This window comes from Aulostomus chinensis, chromosome 13, assembly GCF_037954235.1.
Source record: "Aulostomus chinensis isolate RoL2024-O1b breed Wild chromosome 13, RoL_Achi_v1.0, whole genome shotgun sequence".
Taxonomy (NCBI): domain Eukaryota; kingdom Metazoa; phylum Chordata; class Actinopteri; order Syngnathiformes; family Aulostomidae; genus Aulostomus; species Aulostomus chinensis.
The window spans coordinates 12,452,501-12,469,941 of record NC_141332.1 but is presented as its reverse complement, the minus strand read 5'-3'; the positions used below and the strand labels follow the sequence as shown (position 1 = coordinate 12,469,941).

At 42.3% G+C, this 17,441-nt stretch overlaps 1 protein-coding gene across 3 annotated transcripts in view; it reads right to left on the bottom strand.

Annotated features, from left to right (window-relative positions):
- nlgn3a (neuroligin 3a) overlaps nt 1-17,441 on the bottom strand; it is a 132,326-nt gene that overhangs the window by 103,944 nt on the left and 10,941 nt on the right. For 2 of the 3 annotated variants that reach the window (XM_086221359.1, XM_086221360.1), the window contains one exon: nt 857-1,579. In XM_086221359.1, the coding sequence (XP_086077485.1) occupies nt 857-1,328 (472 nt within the window). In that variant the 5' untranslated portion in view covers nt 1,329-1,579. Of the gene's footprint in view, nt 1-856; nt 1,580-17,441 lie in introns of those variants that run through there. The other variant, XM_086221361.1, reaches the window with a different exon arrangement.

Sequence of the window (17,441 nt, the reverse complement as noted above, 5' to 3'; positions counted from 1 at the left end):
ATGGTGGAATGAATTTGCTGCATCCTGGGACACAGGAAGCCCATATTCACATGCACTTCTATTTAAGACCCATTACAGCCACACAGGACTGAACACTGCATCTGCAGAGAGGCTGCATCTCCTAATTTTTGCAGTTAACATTTAGATATAATAAGCGAAAGTGTCATTTGACATTGCCCATTCGATTCTCAGAGCACTTAACATTTCAAGCCCATTTGCCTGTGTGGTTCTCCAATGGTGAAATAATAGGGGCCATTTAAGAGTCGGCATCACAGAATCTAAATCTTTTAAGACTTTGTCAAGCCCCATATGTTTGCTTTTTGCACAAAACCTGCTGTTGAGCTTTGTGCAAGGACAAATTGTGGATGAAACAAGGAGAGTAAAGGGTCTTACATAGGTCAGGCTGATGCCACAGGCCTCTCGTGTACCAGACTGAATATTTCACCAACCCTACAGTAGATCATTCACTTATGAGGCAAGCTACTGATCACTAATATCCCCAGAACAGTCATGACAGTGAGGGTAGGAAAGTGCACCAAGTTTCTCCAATCTCTTCTTTGTAGGATTTTTCTTTTCTTTTTTTTTCTTTTTTTCTTAATTCGGTCATTTTAATAAGTCATCAAAAGAGGAACCTCTAACAGTGGCATGGGAGGGGAGAGTTGATGAAAAGACTAAATGAAAGATCAAGTCAAAATGGGAGGTTGAGATGATGGACACGGACACAGCATGCGCCAGACAACAGGTCATGCTCCGCGCAAAAATACAGAAGTGGCACAAAGTTGTAGAGAGAAGACAGAGAGAGAGAGGGAAGGAAGGAAGGAAGAAAGGTTTGATCCTGTGTACTCGACACACTCACCATCCTCTGTTGGAACATAGATGTTTAAAAAAAGACAATCCTCGTGTTGATCCTGTATGTAGGTGGTAACTATATCCAGGTTGTAGGTGAACCATATTGGCATCATGATCTCTGGCACTGCATTGTGAATATTTTGGGGGCAGACAGGAGCGAAGTGGGTGGCGTTCTTGATCCCTGACCAGGACGAAGGAGGCTCAGGGGGCATGAATCGTTTTTCTCCCACTGGGGAGGCAGCGTATGGAACTCCTAGATACTGGTCCACCGGTCCAAGAATCTCACTAGGCAGGGGGACTCTGACCCCTCGAAGCTTCCCATACTGTGTGTTCACAGTGGGATGGTAGCTTTGACCTCTGACAACCGCAAAGCACCAACAAAAACTTAAAACCCACAAGGACACGTTGAAATTTTTGCAACTGTGGGCGTCGTGCCAGTTCTGCAAGGAGAGGCGATTTCTCCTTGGGGAAAACCACATGGTCCTTGTGAGCGAGTGCAAGAGCAAGTGACCAACATACAAGCCGGGGCGGCCCCCTCAGTAAACACTCAGGCGTCCTGTGCCTTGGCTCAGCCCTGCAGTCCAGCCACCTGAGAGACAGTCATCAGCTGTGATACCGGGGCCCGGCGGCTTCCAGGTGAGGAGAAAACAGTAGCAGTTAGGCAGCTCCCTTCTGCAGAGAGGTCCTTATTCACTGTCCTCTCTCAGCTTGTCAGATCTTCTATCCCGTGCTGCAAGAGAAGAGAAGAGAATTAATGACAGTTCCCTGACAGCCCAACAGTTCGCTCCCATTTTTATCGACTTACGGAGTCCTTTTCTGTCATGACATAAAACAGCTCACATAAACATGACAGTTCTTAGTGCTGTCATCAATCAACTTCATCAAGAATGACCCATGACTTCAATATTAGCAATTAACTTTTAGGTAACTTGTCATCATGTGCCTAATAATTGGGAAGTTGAGATGTAAAAGACATCAGCTGTCAGTAGGCAACTGTGCTCTACTTCCATGCCCACATTAAAGGAAAAATTACGCCAACAGTACTGTAACAACTGCAGAAGTCATAAGCAGAAACATGGTAACAGCATAAAATTTTCATGACCTGCCTAAAATAATGCAATGTTTTCCCTTACATCTCCCTTTGGTGTAGATATGAACAATTCAAAATTTCAATGCTGCATCTCCCTTGGTTGCCCTTATAAGAAATCTCGTTTTGAAATGAACAGAGGAAAAAAGGAACAGAGGAGGATGTAGCTACAGGCGGCATGGCTTCTTCCAGTGACAGTGCTGTAAATGCTAATCAACATTCCCAGGGTGAAGCAGTTGTGCCAGGGACAACACCTTCCCACACTGCCTGATCAATTTTCAATTTCTGTGGCTTAGAGTTGCCCTCATCCTTATGCGCCGAATGCAGCATTCGCTCTAATAACAATGGAAAAGAAAAGGCAGCATTTAGAGGAGGATATTGCATTCCAAAATGAGTGCGTAAATGATTTATAATGTACCAGCAGCCATCGGAGGGCCACTAACCACTGAGAGAAAGCAATCCTGATTCTCCTGGAGGTGCTATTGCTAGGCAGTTCTACGCATCTGCTATAACCATGGATCAGTGGAAAGTTTGCCGCTGGAATCTACACATGCAGTTGTACAAGAAAACCTTCACTTGATATCGAAGGAGAAATTTAATTTCAAATGAGCCGGCCTTTGTCAGCACTTGCATTGCTGGGGGGGGGGGGGGGGGGGGGTCACACGGTCTGCAAATGCTTTTAAGTGCAAGAAAAGTCCAACCCTGCATACAAGGATAGAAGAAGCAGTAAACCTTGAAGACATTTGAAAACCGAATGCACCACACACACACATATAGCTATACACTAGCAGTTTCTGTTGGTCTAGGTCAAGTGCAGTTTTGTATGAATTCCATACATGCTTTACTTTTACCATCCTTTTTGAGCTTTCTAGGACTGTTTTAACTGTTATTGAGTTATTACTTCCATGTGCTAAGAATCAATATCAAAAAAAGACTCAACACAGTCTCCAAATTACCTTTACAGTTTAAGTATCACATCTTATTTAAGGACATAATCAAGTACTGGATGCTCCTTGACATCTTTTAACTCAGGTACTTTACAAAGTTGATTCAAGTACTTTTAGTTAAATAACAGCCCAAAAAAACAACCACCCCTAAATACTAACCCATTTTTAGAGCATGTCTGGGAACTTAAATTCTGTATCAATGTTGGACGGAGTCTTTTTTCCTGCTCCATACACAAGACTGAAACACAATTCTGACACTATTAATACCGATGTGGGAGACAGATACTGGGAGTTATTTGTATCACGCTGTCCTTGGTTGGAGACAGACAGAACACGTTATCACTTCAGTTTGCTTTCTGTGGTTATAACTAGAACTTTCAGATGTAATTCTATTTTTTTTTTAATCATTGAAGCAATCCACATACTGAAAACGGCAGGGAAAGGAAGTTTTGGTCAACAGGAGAATTCAATAAAATCATCTGATCAAGTATTTTTAATTAACGACCTCAATACTGCTGGCTATTTGTTTGTTGATTTTACCAGTAAGATGTCAGTGGTTGGGCTCGTGCAATGAATTGTGTTTTTAAAGTGTTGTAGCCCCTGAGACATTCAGCCGCTTGCTGTATACACCCCCCCCACCCCAGATGGCACTAGCCCCACTGGTGGCTAGACTAGCACTGCTAACGTTAATGCTAACTCTGTAAGACACAATATTGGAAGTGTCTGATTGGTTGATGCTGTTTACTGCATACTGCTCCCATGGGTGATATCATTTCAACAACCATTTATCTATATCTGAGTAAGTTAGGAAACATAATGGGTGCTAAAGGAATTTATTTTTTGCGCCCGAGAGGAAACGATTATAGGCCCACTGGGGGGGGCATCCTCAGAAGAAGACCTGCCTACTCCTCTGCCTCTGATTGGCTTCTGCTTGGTGCCTTTAGCTGTGCAGAGTGAGATGGATCGGGGTCAGACCCAATCAGGTATAGGTGGTTTATGAAATGTTTCCTGTTATTTTGCAGAAAGGCATTGAATGTGGGGCGACACGGTGGTGAAGTGGTCAGCACTGTCGCAGCAAGAAGGTTCCAGGATCGAGCCGCTGCACGGATCTTTCTGTGTGAGTCTCCATGTTCTCCCTGTTCCTGCGTGGGTTCTCTCTGGTAGTCCACCTTCCTCCCACAGTCCAAAGACATCAAGAGGGGACGAGGCTGATTGATACTCTAAATTGACCGTAGGTGTGACTGTGAGTGTGACAGACATGACTGTCTCTATGTGTTGCCCCCCCCACCCCCCCCCCCCCGCGACCCTTAACAGAAAATGGATGGATGGCGTTGAATGTGTGTTTGGATGGTAAGAAACACAAGTGTTCACATCTAAAACCTGAACACCACTTCCCTTTATCTTGGTACCTCCATGAATTAGGATGTCACGATTCCTGAATTCATTCACCAGCATGGCCAGATAATATCATTTGTAGTCAAAAATACATGATAAAATAGCACTGCAGGCTGTTCTAAAGGAGGATGTACTTCCATGGTGTCTGCTTTGACTGATACCAAGCCTTTAATATATGCCTGGATCATCCCCAAAACAGATCCCTAGGACAGCTTGGGACATTGCTGGGATGATGTATCACACTGCATTAGTTTTACAGTAGCTGGGAGTCACTGCTACCTGCTAAACTGGCAACTACCGTGAAAACCTAATGAAAGGCATCTGCTCCCCCGTGTCCCAGTGTCTGATCCATCATCAAAAACTGTTTAACGTGAATTCGAATAAATTCCACTTATGATTCATTGTGAGGACAAAGACAGGTGTCTGTCTGGAGGAACTTTCACCATATAACCGCCCAGAGATTTGCGTAGATTTATATTTTCAATTCCAACAAGAGCACTTTTCTGTTTAGATCTGCACACGCAGCTGCAGAATAAGGGGTGATAACGCCAATTCCAGTTGAGATAAAATACATCAGGTCAAACTTTTTAATCAGGACACAGCAAGGACACAGGACAGTGTGATTGAGTGCGTGTGTTTAGAGGACACACGGCGCAGAGGACTTCATCAGTCTCCTCTCCAACAGCATCTCAGAGGTCCTCTCTGCTTTGATCTCTACCTGCTGAAGTACTGCCAAGGGAGGAACAGAGGGGGAGAGAGAGATTGCATGAGTTCTCCCTCATCATCCCAGAAATATTGATCGTCTCATCAGCGTGGCCTTGCAGCCCGTAATAAATACAACTAGGGTGAGGGTGTGCCAGTGTGTGTGTGTGTGTGTGTGTGTGTGTGTGTGTGTGCGTGTGTGTGTGTGGTGGTGGTGGGGGGGTTGGGCTGACTCTAAAGGAGGTTATTAGCCCTTAATGCAAGACAGCACTCCACCAACCCCTTCAAGCACCCTCCGTCCAAATTCTCCCACCCCTGATTAATGTTAAATTCTAGCAAGCCGTTTCCATCATTATTCAAAAGGACAACACACAACTTGTCCCACACAGATCCAGAATCATTTAGAAGAAAACACTTTATGCCTCTACATTTTTCTATATTTCCCTTTGTTCTCCTAAAGCGTAGAGACCTCTGCATCACAATAAAATTCTGTGCGCAGAGCCAAATATACTCCTATGTTCCGACATCCCTTAAGAGAGAGGCTGAATGGACTCTGATAAAAAAAGGAACCAATAAGAGTTCAGCGTATGGCGTTTCTGACTCTGTTATTATAGGAGCCAGTCTGCAACAAAGGCCCTCACAAAGGTACATTAGTCTGTTAAAACATGTAACTTCAAATGAAGTGAGCGTTTCTGACCCAAGAGAGTATAATCTCTGATTACAAATGTTACATTAGAACCACGCTTGAGTGTACCATTATAGAAATGATGAGAGGCAGGCAACAAGACAGGAACCAGACGAAAGAAAACCTCTGTACCGGGAGTGTTACCTCAGCTGAACCCATTAAAATGAGAGAGGCAACAGCAGAGAACTTTATTTCATGTTTTAACCTCACTTTTTTTTCTCCAGAAAAACACCCGTTACATCAGTGCAAAGGCTCCATTTTGAGACCAGCTTTGCTGATGATAGGATTGCTCTCTGGCCTCTACTGTATGCGTCGATATCGAGGGAAATATATATTATCTGCTAACAAATAGCAAATAGCCAAACATGCATTTCAAAACAGCAAAATCAATAATGAATACATACACATGCTCAACATTACCTCTCACAGCTATTTATGTGAGCTCCTGGGATTGATGCGTGACAGCACACTTTATCAAATCAAGGAGATTGGCATGTTTCAGAAACAAGGTTCGTAAAAAGTCAAAAGCAAACTGCAGCTTCATACGGCTCCTGCTGGGAGACAGTGCTGCTGCACCGGCAGGGGTGAGAGCCCACCATTCTTTGCCTTTGCTTTTTTTTTTCCCACAGACAGAGCCTTTGCAGTCATTATTACTTAGGAGATTTGGCATTAAATCAAGGACAAAGACGCAGCACATTCTGACTGCTAATCACCACGGTGATGCTGAAATATTTTCAAAGAAGAGGAGGAAGAGGAAGAAGAGAGATGCTGAGGAACGGCAGCGGTGCTGCTGCTGGGGCTGTCTGCTAAGCAAGTGGGTCCCCACCTCTTCTCCTGGCATGTGGATAAATACTGCCAGGAGTATCATTACCAGAAACATGAGTGGGGGGGGGGGGGCTAGCAGGCCAAATATAGAGCAAGGTGTGTCAAGATGAATTCTTTGGCTGCACAGCAAATAAATAATAGCCATCCTCTTAACTGCTGACGGTGCTTGAAACAACTGTTTGCTCTGTATAAAATGATCGAGACAGATTTGATCTAGAAGTCCTAAAACTGCAAGTAGGAGTGGGTCCATTCCGACATCTATATTGCCTCTCGTTCTCTTGACTGAGCGTGCATGCCTGTCAGATATAGTTTAGCTACTAATAGAATATGTGAAACAATATGTGGGGGAATAGGGATATTTATCAAAGCTAACAGACTCAATTAGAGGGAGAAGGACTGAGGAGTTTAGATGTAAAAAAAAAAAAAAAAGATAAATAAAGAAATTTCCCCAACAGTTCATCACCTTAACTCATATTGATCCACTGCAGGATCCCACGATGCAGAAAAAAACTGAAAGTAGCTAATCACTCAAGCAGCCCACAGGGATGCTTTGAGAAACCGCAGGGGCAAGTATTGGGCCCGTCTCTCATCTAGCCGTATGTAAACACATTAAGGCACTACACATGGCATTCTTATTATCCAGGCCCCTGCAGATGCCGTCTGCGGGGTGGGATCTCTTCTCGTGACAAAGTGTTTGGTGTGCAGTTTTTATCACCCTGCCAAAAAAGTGCTGCCGAAGAAAGACCACAAGATGATGATGGCCTCGGTCCTGACTTCCCAAATGAGCAAATCATTGACTATAAACAAGGCACATTCAGTTATAATTGGGTGATTATGTTAATTCTACACATTTGACATCATCCATAACAGACAATGTCACATCGGGGTATCGTTATAGCAGATCACAAACGAACATTACACATCCATACAGATTGTCATGAATTTTAGAGGTGTTTTTTTTAGTCGCACACAAGCAGCTGAGTTTGTCTCAGTCTGTCCACCACTATGCAGGTTTGTAAAGACACTCATGGTCTGTGGAGTATTAATCTTAATGACTTTGGGGATCTCCTGACTGTTTAACCCAGCAGCGTCATCAGGTCAAAATTTTAATTTGTCTAATCGTTTGCTTTATGAATGAATACCTGCAAGACTAATGGCAATCCCATCAGCCCCAGTTAGTGCCAATTAGTTGGTTAACAGGGTAGAAATTATACCTGCATGCGATATCATACGTCAGCGTGTAGCTCAAGAAACTGTCCAAACAAATGATGGGATTGTGAGGGAGCGATTTATATAATTCCAGATTGACACTGGAGCATGGAATGCTAACTAGCTAACGGCACGGTGTACAGCTACCTCCCCTCCCTGTGGGTTAACGCTTCATCTTTGGTATGGGTCTTCATGCGTGAGAATAATAAAAAAATATAATCTTGCTAATCATTTGTAAAAGAGCTCACGCTAGTCTGGCTCATTTTGTTATACCATTTTGTTCCTCAAGAGGCACAAGCGAATCACTGGAGCGACAAATTTCCACATACACGCAGTTACAGTACATAACTGCATTGTCTCTCTCCAGGGCTCTTTCATGGAGTGTCACCTGCCTTGTTTCATAACTTCAATGCACATTTGGAAGTTCTGCATAGGAAAAGGATGATGAAAATCAGGCAAATTCTAAGAGGGAAAAAAAATGGTCAAATTCTCTACAATAATCACTATTTGTTTAATCTTCATTGGAGTTGTAAATGAGACGTGTGGATTTAGACAACATTTAACGCTTGTAATCACGTCCGAATATGTTCCACTCCCAAGAGAGACGTTGACAATACTCTGAGCTAAGGATGACTTGATGCTGTGTAATGTTTGATCATGATTGTGAAAAAAAAAAAAGTACTCTGTGCAACGATATGACTGATGTGCATAAAAGCGGTGACTACCCATTGAGAAATTAAAGCAAAAATCTGACAGTAACGTGCCAACGTGATGATGAATGTGCTCTTGTGCAAGCTGAGGAAATAAAATCGTGTTTCTGCCTCGAAAGGGGGAGGACATCGCATTACACCAGTGGATGGAAACACTCAAACATTCGCAGTGTTTTACCAATTACCTTAAAAGTATGGTTAAAATTAGCGATCCGTTCAAACAGCAATCAGACTATAATGGCCACGACACGGAGGAGACCTTCATATATTCTTTCAGTCAAAAGGTTTGTGAGTGTTGGAGTGTAAATCAAGAGATAAATTGAGATTTCCACCCGTGGGAGTCAGAATGTGTACATAACGTGTTTATTGTTATGCAACACTGCTAATGTTCCTTTGGTTGCGATCCTTCCAGTACCTGACATGCGGGGGTGTGGTTTTACCATATTTACCCGTTCGTTCACTTGTTTATGGTGACATTTTCTGTTAACCGTCCTGTCGTCACTTTATCAGCTCATCCAGTCGGTAAGATGTATTTGTCGGTCTACTTGTGTGTCCTTCTTGTTGAATAAAATACCACAAAACACAATTGGCCTTATGTATGCATTTGTTTGAATGTGCCACACTCAAGAGCCACCTAGTGTCTTTTTTCATCGACAGTATTTCATTTTTTTTTAACTCTACCTTGTTTAAGTCAATAAGAACAAATTTACAATGAACAGTGGAAAAATCACCCTCAGCTCATGCTATTAATTTCGAATGTAGAACAAAAAGCACTTCATTTTTTAGCTCATCCACAAATTGTGTTAGTAAAGAAAAAAAAATACAGCGGTATATTTTGACATGTGGTTACAACGAGCTCATTAAAACAAAAAACAGTGTACCGGCACACAAGTGTCAACTAAATCAAAACTTTAATTAACGCTTTGCCAACACAGATGCTGTTCTGTCATTCTACATTTGTGAAGTGGCAACAACCTTGATTGGACGAGCAAATAAATACATTTATACGTACAAATAAAAAATAATAATAATAAAAAAAAGATTGAATTCCTCGAGAGGATACACTTGTGCACCGGAGAATTTAGCAGATATTTTCATTCTCATCTCCGTCGCTGAGAGGACAGCACAAAGCCTGTAACATGGCGGCGCTAACATCAATTTCCTGCTTACAGTGGAAAGGAGGATGTTTTTGTTTTTTTTAGCCTTCAGGGAAACATCCCATAATAAAATTCAGGCACGTGTAGGGAACCCGAACAGCATCGGCATGGTGCTACGTATGTAAAGCAAATGAAAGTTTATGATAATCCCTTCACACATGAGCTGCTGCTGATCTGAAGACCAGAATATACATTTCTATTGATTGATGACTGAGATTAATGAGAGAACCATTTGAGATCAAATGTAGACTCTTTTTTGAGTAGAATCCTCAGCAATGTATCCATGCTGCATATTGATCTGACTGGATAGGCGCTGGCAAAGAATTGACAAGGATTTGGAGGAAGGGGGGGTACCTTTTTCTTCAAGCAGCTATTAACTCTTCTCAAACATAAAGCTGATCTGGGGGTGTCTGGGAGTTAATTGAGGTCAAGCTGGTAATTGCAACGGGGAGTTGATCTCTCGCTATCAGGAATCCTAGTTCATTGGTACTGCATTATATAGAACACCTTAGATGGATCAGCTCCTGTGGCTACTACTGGTTAACTTGTCCTTGTCCTTGAGTCAGTAGCACATGCAGATAAAACTAAGTAACCCCCCATTGGCCAGCAATTATAGAAGAGGCAAACAGTTATCAGGCTTAGAAGAATGGTTCTTGCGATAACGTGATTAGACTGTGTTTGAAATAAATAGCGTACAATATTCATTTTAAATGGGATTATGCGGGTATACAAAACAGAAACGTCCGCGACTGTCAGCATTTGCTGGTAGAAATATAGCATTTTAATTAAGCCGCATTAGAGAGACCAGAACACAAACACAGGTATCTTCATAGACTCTACACAAAGCCAGGCCTTTGAAGAGCTGATCAATCTGAGGACGGCACTTAGCTGTGCGCCCTTTCAAGGCCTGCACTGAGCTCATGTAATTCACCACTTTCATCCACTGTATTTTGAATTGTGTTTTTACGCAAAGATCAAATATTCAGATGACGTTTTATGAGTGTGTGTTCAGGAAATGAACCTTTCCACTCAATAATAAGCTAAACAACAGCTTCAATTTAAAAGGTAAGTCAGCAACAATCCTCGATGAAAATGGAAATATCAGCCACATCGGTATGTTTCCTACTGCGCCGGGCGAAGGGCGATGCCTGCAAAATGAACAAGCTGCTAATGCATTTGGCTCCTTAGCATTTACAGCAGCGACAAAGTGACATTTTATTCTCTTTCGGAGCTAATATGTTAGATTCAACAATCCATGTAAGAACATTAATTAACTGAGCCTTAAAGATTATGGTGTATTTTTGTTCTGCTGTCAAGAGTGCTGTGACATTTTAACCTCAACTGCCGACACACACTTTCAGCAAAGAGGTAAGACGATTCAGCCAATGATTGTAGGAGTCCGAAATTGATGAAGCAAACTTTTTTCCCTCGGTTTTATGTGTTTATTTACTTTGTACTTTCCTACAGTAAGTTCTCCTTGTCAATCAAATTAACACAATCACGCTGCTCTGGTCCTGAGTGGCAAACACATCCAACCAAATGTTTCAGCTGGCGTATCACGACATTAACAGTTGCCATCACTCACGTTCTCTTTAATGCATTTTATGATGTTGGGTTGTTGGATTTTATATGTTTTCTCAAAAGAGTATAATAAATGTGATAAAAGTGGGAGTCTGTTGAGAATAATTAAGTTGTTCATCACTGCTTTTATCCTCTGCATGGACACACCAAACATTCAAATAGCGATGCCTCTCGGAATCAGGTTGTTTTTTTTCGGATTTTCGTCGTTGCGTGTAGTTTTTCAAGTATCCTGAAACATCTGTCTAGGAGATGGATTGATGATCAATTAAGCCATAAAGGATTTGAAAAAGTGTTAATGAGCACAGCCACACACACACACACACACAAACACACGACAACCCATTATTCTGATGTTTCTTTTCAACGACTTCGACGACTTGGCTGCCTTGCCGAGCATTCACAAATGCCAAAAGCACAGTGATAGGATGAAGCTATTGACATGCAAATTACGTGGTAGTTGCAGAGAAGTGAGAGGTGCCAAGGTGTATTGTTGTGTGACAAGCAGGATTTCTGAGTACACAGTTGAAAGCCGAGATGTACATGAGAGCCATTGACACCACCGACAACAAGTGCCACACCAGCAGCAGATAGACAGCGTCTTTGTTTTATTAGATGCATGAGCATTATGGCACGGGTCCTATTTACAAGGGACATGAGGGGTTACTGTAGCCTAATGAGTGCAGATTAAATGAGGTCTGTCCACTGTACATGCTGTCTGGAGTTTTATGGGGGTGTAATTAAGTTTTAAACCAACCCAGCAGTGATGTGCTTTTAACTAAAGGTCAACAGTAAACAGTGATGTGAGAGGCACTTGGTTACTATGTATATCGCAACATCAAAAAGGATGAACTAATGAGAGGGGGACCTTCATCCCGCAGTGTAAATAACTAAAACAACCCATGCTGAGCCTCATGGCCTCTAGAAACCATTAGGAAGAGGTGCTCAAGAAATTGACAGCATTTTAAAGTTTCTGAAATGTCGTACGGCATCAGATGAACCTAAAGGCTTTACCTTACATACGACCTCAAGTCATATTTATCACATGGTCCATGGAAGTAAGGCAATCAGATATCTAACTTTGGTTTAAACATTTGACTGTTAATTCATCACATTACGAGCTAATTCAGAGTAAAATCCAGGTGGATTTAGAGGAGATGTAGAGGGATTAGCGAGGTGATAGCAGTCACCGCAGTTCAACCGTCCCCTTATCCAGCACCATCACAATCCCTCGCTGCTTTGCTCATTGATCCCACTCAGGCTGCCAGGCTGCAGATGGAGCTACAAGTCCTAAGTCTTCAGGAAAAAAACAAACCACATGTATTTCTGGGATCGTGAGGCAAACTGTTTTTGTTTTTGTTTTCTCCAGAGCTGATGGATAATAATTATTAGCAATCAAGCGGGCAGAGCGAGGATAAATTGTAACCGATAAGCTCTTGCAATAAAAATGAAAAGCTTGGTATCAAAATTCAGAATAAAACGAGCTCTAACACACCAAACCTTTTTGGAATGCTCTTCAACAAATATTGAATTATGAGAGAACTTTTTTTTTATCTTTACAGCCTTCAGCGTTGCTACTCGTGGTGTGTAACCAATCAGACGGTGCTGTGGGTGGGACATTGTTCAAGACTGCAGCTGGAGAAGCTGCTGCAACGGTGCAACAGTGGTTCATTTTAAAAATGTATTTTCCTTTCAGAGATTCATTGAGCAGGGGCTTTTTTTCTTTTTTTTTTTGGCTGGCTCGAATATATTTACAGAATTGTTGATTGCGCTACCCCTGTAAAGTAAAAATAAAAATGACAAAAATAAATCAGCAGTCACATAAAAAAAAAAAAAATTAAAGATTACAGGAATTGTAAAAATGCTGAATATTGGATCAGACATTTGGCAGGGCCGATAACAGAGTGGCAGAGGTAGAGTGGCCGTTTAGTAGTCCAAGGGTTGCCGGTTTGATTCTCATCCTTGAGCAAGATATTGAACCTGTACTGTAACTGCTACTACTACATGGCAGCCTCCATCATCAGTGTGTGTGTGTGTGTGTGTGTGTGTGTGTGTGTGTAGGAGGCAACACTGTAAAACACTACACTAGGGTAGAAAGGCGTTGTATAAATAGTTCATTTACAATAATCAGTCAGCAACTACTAAGATACACTCAGGTTTGGTTTTTAAATTTAGAAAGCAGCCAATTAAAAAGTCAAACAATTTCTACTGATATTTCAGAATGCTGGATATTAGATAACCATGCTGCATGCAGTGTGACGAGGTAAAAGAAGCACCGGAGAGATATCCTGCAGGAAAAGAAAGCAGCTGCTTCCCTCCAGTGTGTCTCCCAGTTGTCTGCCTTCTAACTCTGCTCATTTCACGTCCACGTTGATATTATTAGCTCACGCCAGAGAATCCAGATGACGAGCGTGGGGGGGGGGGGGGGGGGTACTTTCAATGACAGCGTCCTTTCTTGAAGGGAGTAAAAAACAGAGGCGACCAAATCCGTCTCATTGTGAATACTCATCCCCATTTGCTGGAAGAAAGAAAAGTTTAACCGAGGGGCAAGGCTGGTATGACAACAGTGTGACTTTTCCAATTCATGGAGGGGGTGGGGGTGGGTTTCGGCGGGGTTTGAGGCGGTCTCAATATCGCACATGTAGGAGAAACGCTGTCCCCCTGACAACGGTCCCTTCGGCTCTCCCTGGCAGATATGTCCACTTTCCATTCACTATTTCTAATCCTGTCTGAAAGCCTATCTTGAATGTCAGGCTTCTTCCTAAATTGGCTCGTGTTCTTCGTGATTGATTAAAGTACTGTAACCCAGCTTTATCAGACCGCCCTGAACTCTGTATTTCTGCCAAATCTATTAGGTAATGCATCCTTTGTTATTGTACTGCTTGTTTTTTCCTCCCCTTCTCTCTCTCTCTCTCTTAGGGAAACACACACATCCATTTTTGCCATGATACAAAATGCTCAGTCCTACCTGGCTTCGTGATAGCACAGCAAGGGAGCAGCCTCAAACTAAAAAATGTGACATCCTAATTCAATGTGCCATTATTCACTAAAATTGGCTTGAATTTATCACCAGTCCAAAACAGTCTGCTGGGGGGGGGGGGGGGGGGGGGTGAAGCGAAAAAACATTTCATAATCCCTATTTTTCTTTTTTTAGCTTCTGACTGATGCCATCCGTGGTGAAACACATCGACGTCCCCTGACATTGAGCTAACAACATGGCTATAATTCATGTGTTCTAATGCTGTAATATCCCCCATGCCATTGCACACAGAGGAGAGGTTGCCCTGATATTACTGCTGACGCCGGAGTCCTAGACGTTGCACTTAGAGTGTCTCCTGCAGGACATTATTCAAACACACACAGGCACTAGAAGGTCCAGGAGACACGAGTAGGCCAGTGTGTGGTGCCAAACATCCTCGGAAGCTTACTGAGGGTATTCAAGGTCATACAGAAATCTTGTGTATGTACAGAATTTGAAATATTTGAATGTAGGTTGACTTGCCTGGATTCATTCTGCATAGTATAAAATAAAATCCCATTTGTGTACTTAATACAGTGTAGGAGCGCGTATTAAATGGCTGAACACTTAGAAGTAGGCCAAGTCCAAACACTGCAGGCAAATTTGGCCTCGGGTTATCGCCACTTCCTTTAAAAACTGCACACTAGGCCTGTATCTCTCTTCCTATTCTTTGCCTACTTAGCAGCAAAAATGCCCAGAACCATGCCAACACATACTGTAAATACTGTATGTGCTCTCCTACTCGCTATTTTTAACCATGATGTGTAAATCCACATCAAATCAGAAGTATTTAGATTAAAAGCACCCGACTGCTTGTTTTCAACCTTCCCCCTAATGTTTTTCGCTGTTGGAAGGATGTCGAACATGCACTTGGGTCCATGTTTCATTCGCAACCTGGAGGGAGAAGAAAAAAATGAAACGGGGTTTTCCTCGAACATCTGGATGTTAGCTAGCTTGAGTGAAGAGTCATATCAGATCAGATCCTGCTACATCAATGCAACTTGAGGGCATATTATTTATTCATTTATCTGCTCACATCCAAACGGTGCCCTAAACGGTGGCACTTTGAAAACTATTCCTCTGTGCCTGAACTGTGCCGATACAAGAGCAACGAGCAGCGGCTTTGAAGAAGGTTTTGTGTTCCTTTCACCAGGCATGAATGCAGAAGAGTCGAAAACAACAAGGTCATTGTTGTTTTCGAGCTGAAGGAGCCTTGGAGCCTCTACGAGGAGCAAACAGAACAATAAAAGCGCCTACATATTCGCTATAAAATTTCATGTGACTACAAGGCCCTGCCACAATTTAGTCTGAATTGAAGCCTGCAGAGCCAGAACACCATGTCACTCATTACCATTATAACCCTCAGCAGGAGTAAAACCTGGCTTCTATTTAAAGCTTGTTCATAGCAACAACAACAACAACAAAAAAAGTCTGCTGTAACTTTTCAGATACAAAAAAAAAAAAATGTATTATTAAAACCAATGCACTGGGATAATTCATTTCACTACTGTAATCCATAAGTGACTTCTTTATGTTGTGCATAATTTTCCAGTGTCTGCACCCTTGGGATACCGTAGAGTGCAGGCATGATGGTGAAGACTGAACTCTGCCTCCAGAGGTTAGCTGCAGCAACTTGGTATGCAGACACACTCCACAAAGGAAATCCATATGTGATGGATACAAAGAAAGGGTTTTTAGAGGAAGAGGAGAGCCGCCTCTGTGCGGGATTAAGTTCTTTAGATCTAATGATGAGAGAGGGCCTTTTTTATTTGTTTTCAAACAGGCGTTTTACTCTTGATGCAATAGCGGCCGTGTTGCGTCTCCGGAGGGAACGAATGCTCATCAAAGACCTGGCTTTGTCAAGCAATCCATAAACTCGTAATGCCACATACCACACAACACTTGCTAGACAAGTTCAGAGGAAGAGAGAAATCAATGTGAAGCCATTTATCCCAATTTAAAATGTGATTATAGTGCATAGCGGTTTACATCATGTGCTTTCGGCGTATGAATTTACGCCATAGAGGAACTGTTCATGTTTTGGGAAGTCCAGCTTCGAATTCCTCGGTGGGAGTCTCACTCGTCTTATCAATATCGGCGTCAGTGGCTGCCAGAAGATTTGGTAGCTCTGGATGCCTGGGGCTGTATATCTGGGCCAAGGGTTGTGTGGGATGCTCAGATAAATGGGTTGGGCTTTGTTTTATTGGAACACTGCTTGTCTTAACTTTCTGTGTCTACCAGGGATTTAGAAAATGTGCTACTGTCCTTGGGCCTCTCTCTGCAACAGCAGCTCTGAATCTGGTTTGAGTCAGCCCTGGTGCCCTAAGATTACATAAATATCCTCTATGAGAAATTCACCACTATATCCATGCTCCACTGTTTTGTTTGCTTTTTATCTGTAGCCACATTTTGTTTTTGCGTGGGTATGGGGTGCCAGTCTCAGATTAAAGGGAAACTGAGGACCTACATGTAACCCATTTTGACAAGTCCCTTCACACCGTGCGGAACAATTAAATGCAAAGAGTGAACATTTCTTCAATGGGGGATGTTTTGCACTCAAAGTTGTCTGCTCAAAACCTTTGCGAATGGATTTGACAAGAGAGACCTTTACATGTGATGCAGCTGTTTGTCATTCTTGTGCAGCAAAGCATCAATACGAGGGAGAAGTGGGCCACCGAGACACAAAACGCAATTATCCCCAAGGAAATGTGTCACATTTCCAGTGTCTTTTGTGATAAGGTTCCTTCATTTGTGCTTCCTAACGTCTTTCAAAAGGCACAGTGGGAAACAAAGGCAAAGATATGGCTTGTTAGGTCAGTGCTGGGTTCCTTTTTTTAACGCGCCAATCATGAATCTGCTGGATGAATCACATGGGTATCATTAGAATCAAGCCTGAAGCGACTCAGGGTGCAAGTGTGTGTACTGTATGTTGGCTGAGACTTTTCTTCAGGTGTTTTTTCAACAGCCAATCACATGAAATAATATAGCAGTCTGGCAGTCCTTCAGCAATATATTCCTTTTGCACTGCTAAAATAAATACTTTTCCATTTCAACCATTTATTTCAGGTGTGCTACGGAGATGGCTTGGTCACACAAATCAAAAAGAGATTCAAATAACGTTACTTTAATATCCTTTTAACTTTTGGTGGATTTTTATTTTTCAGCAGCTTTAGCAAATAACTCCATTCAACAACCCATTAGTTCACATATTGCTGGGTGCAGGTTTGAAAAAAAAAAAAAAAAACCCTCCACACTAAATGTCTTTTGTCACTGTTTGC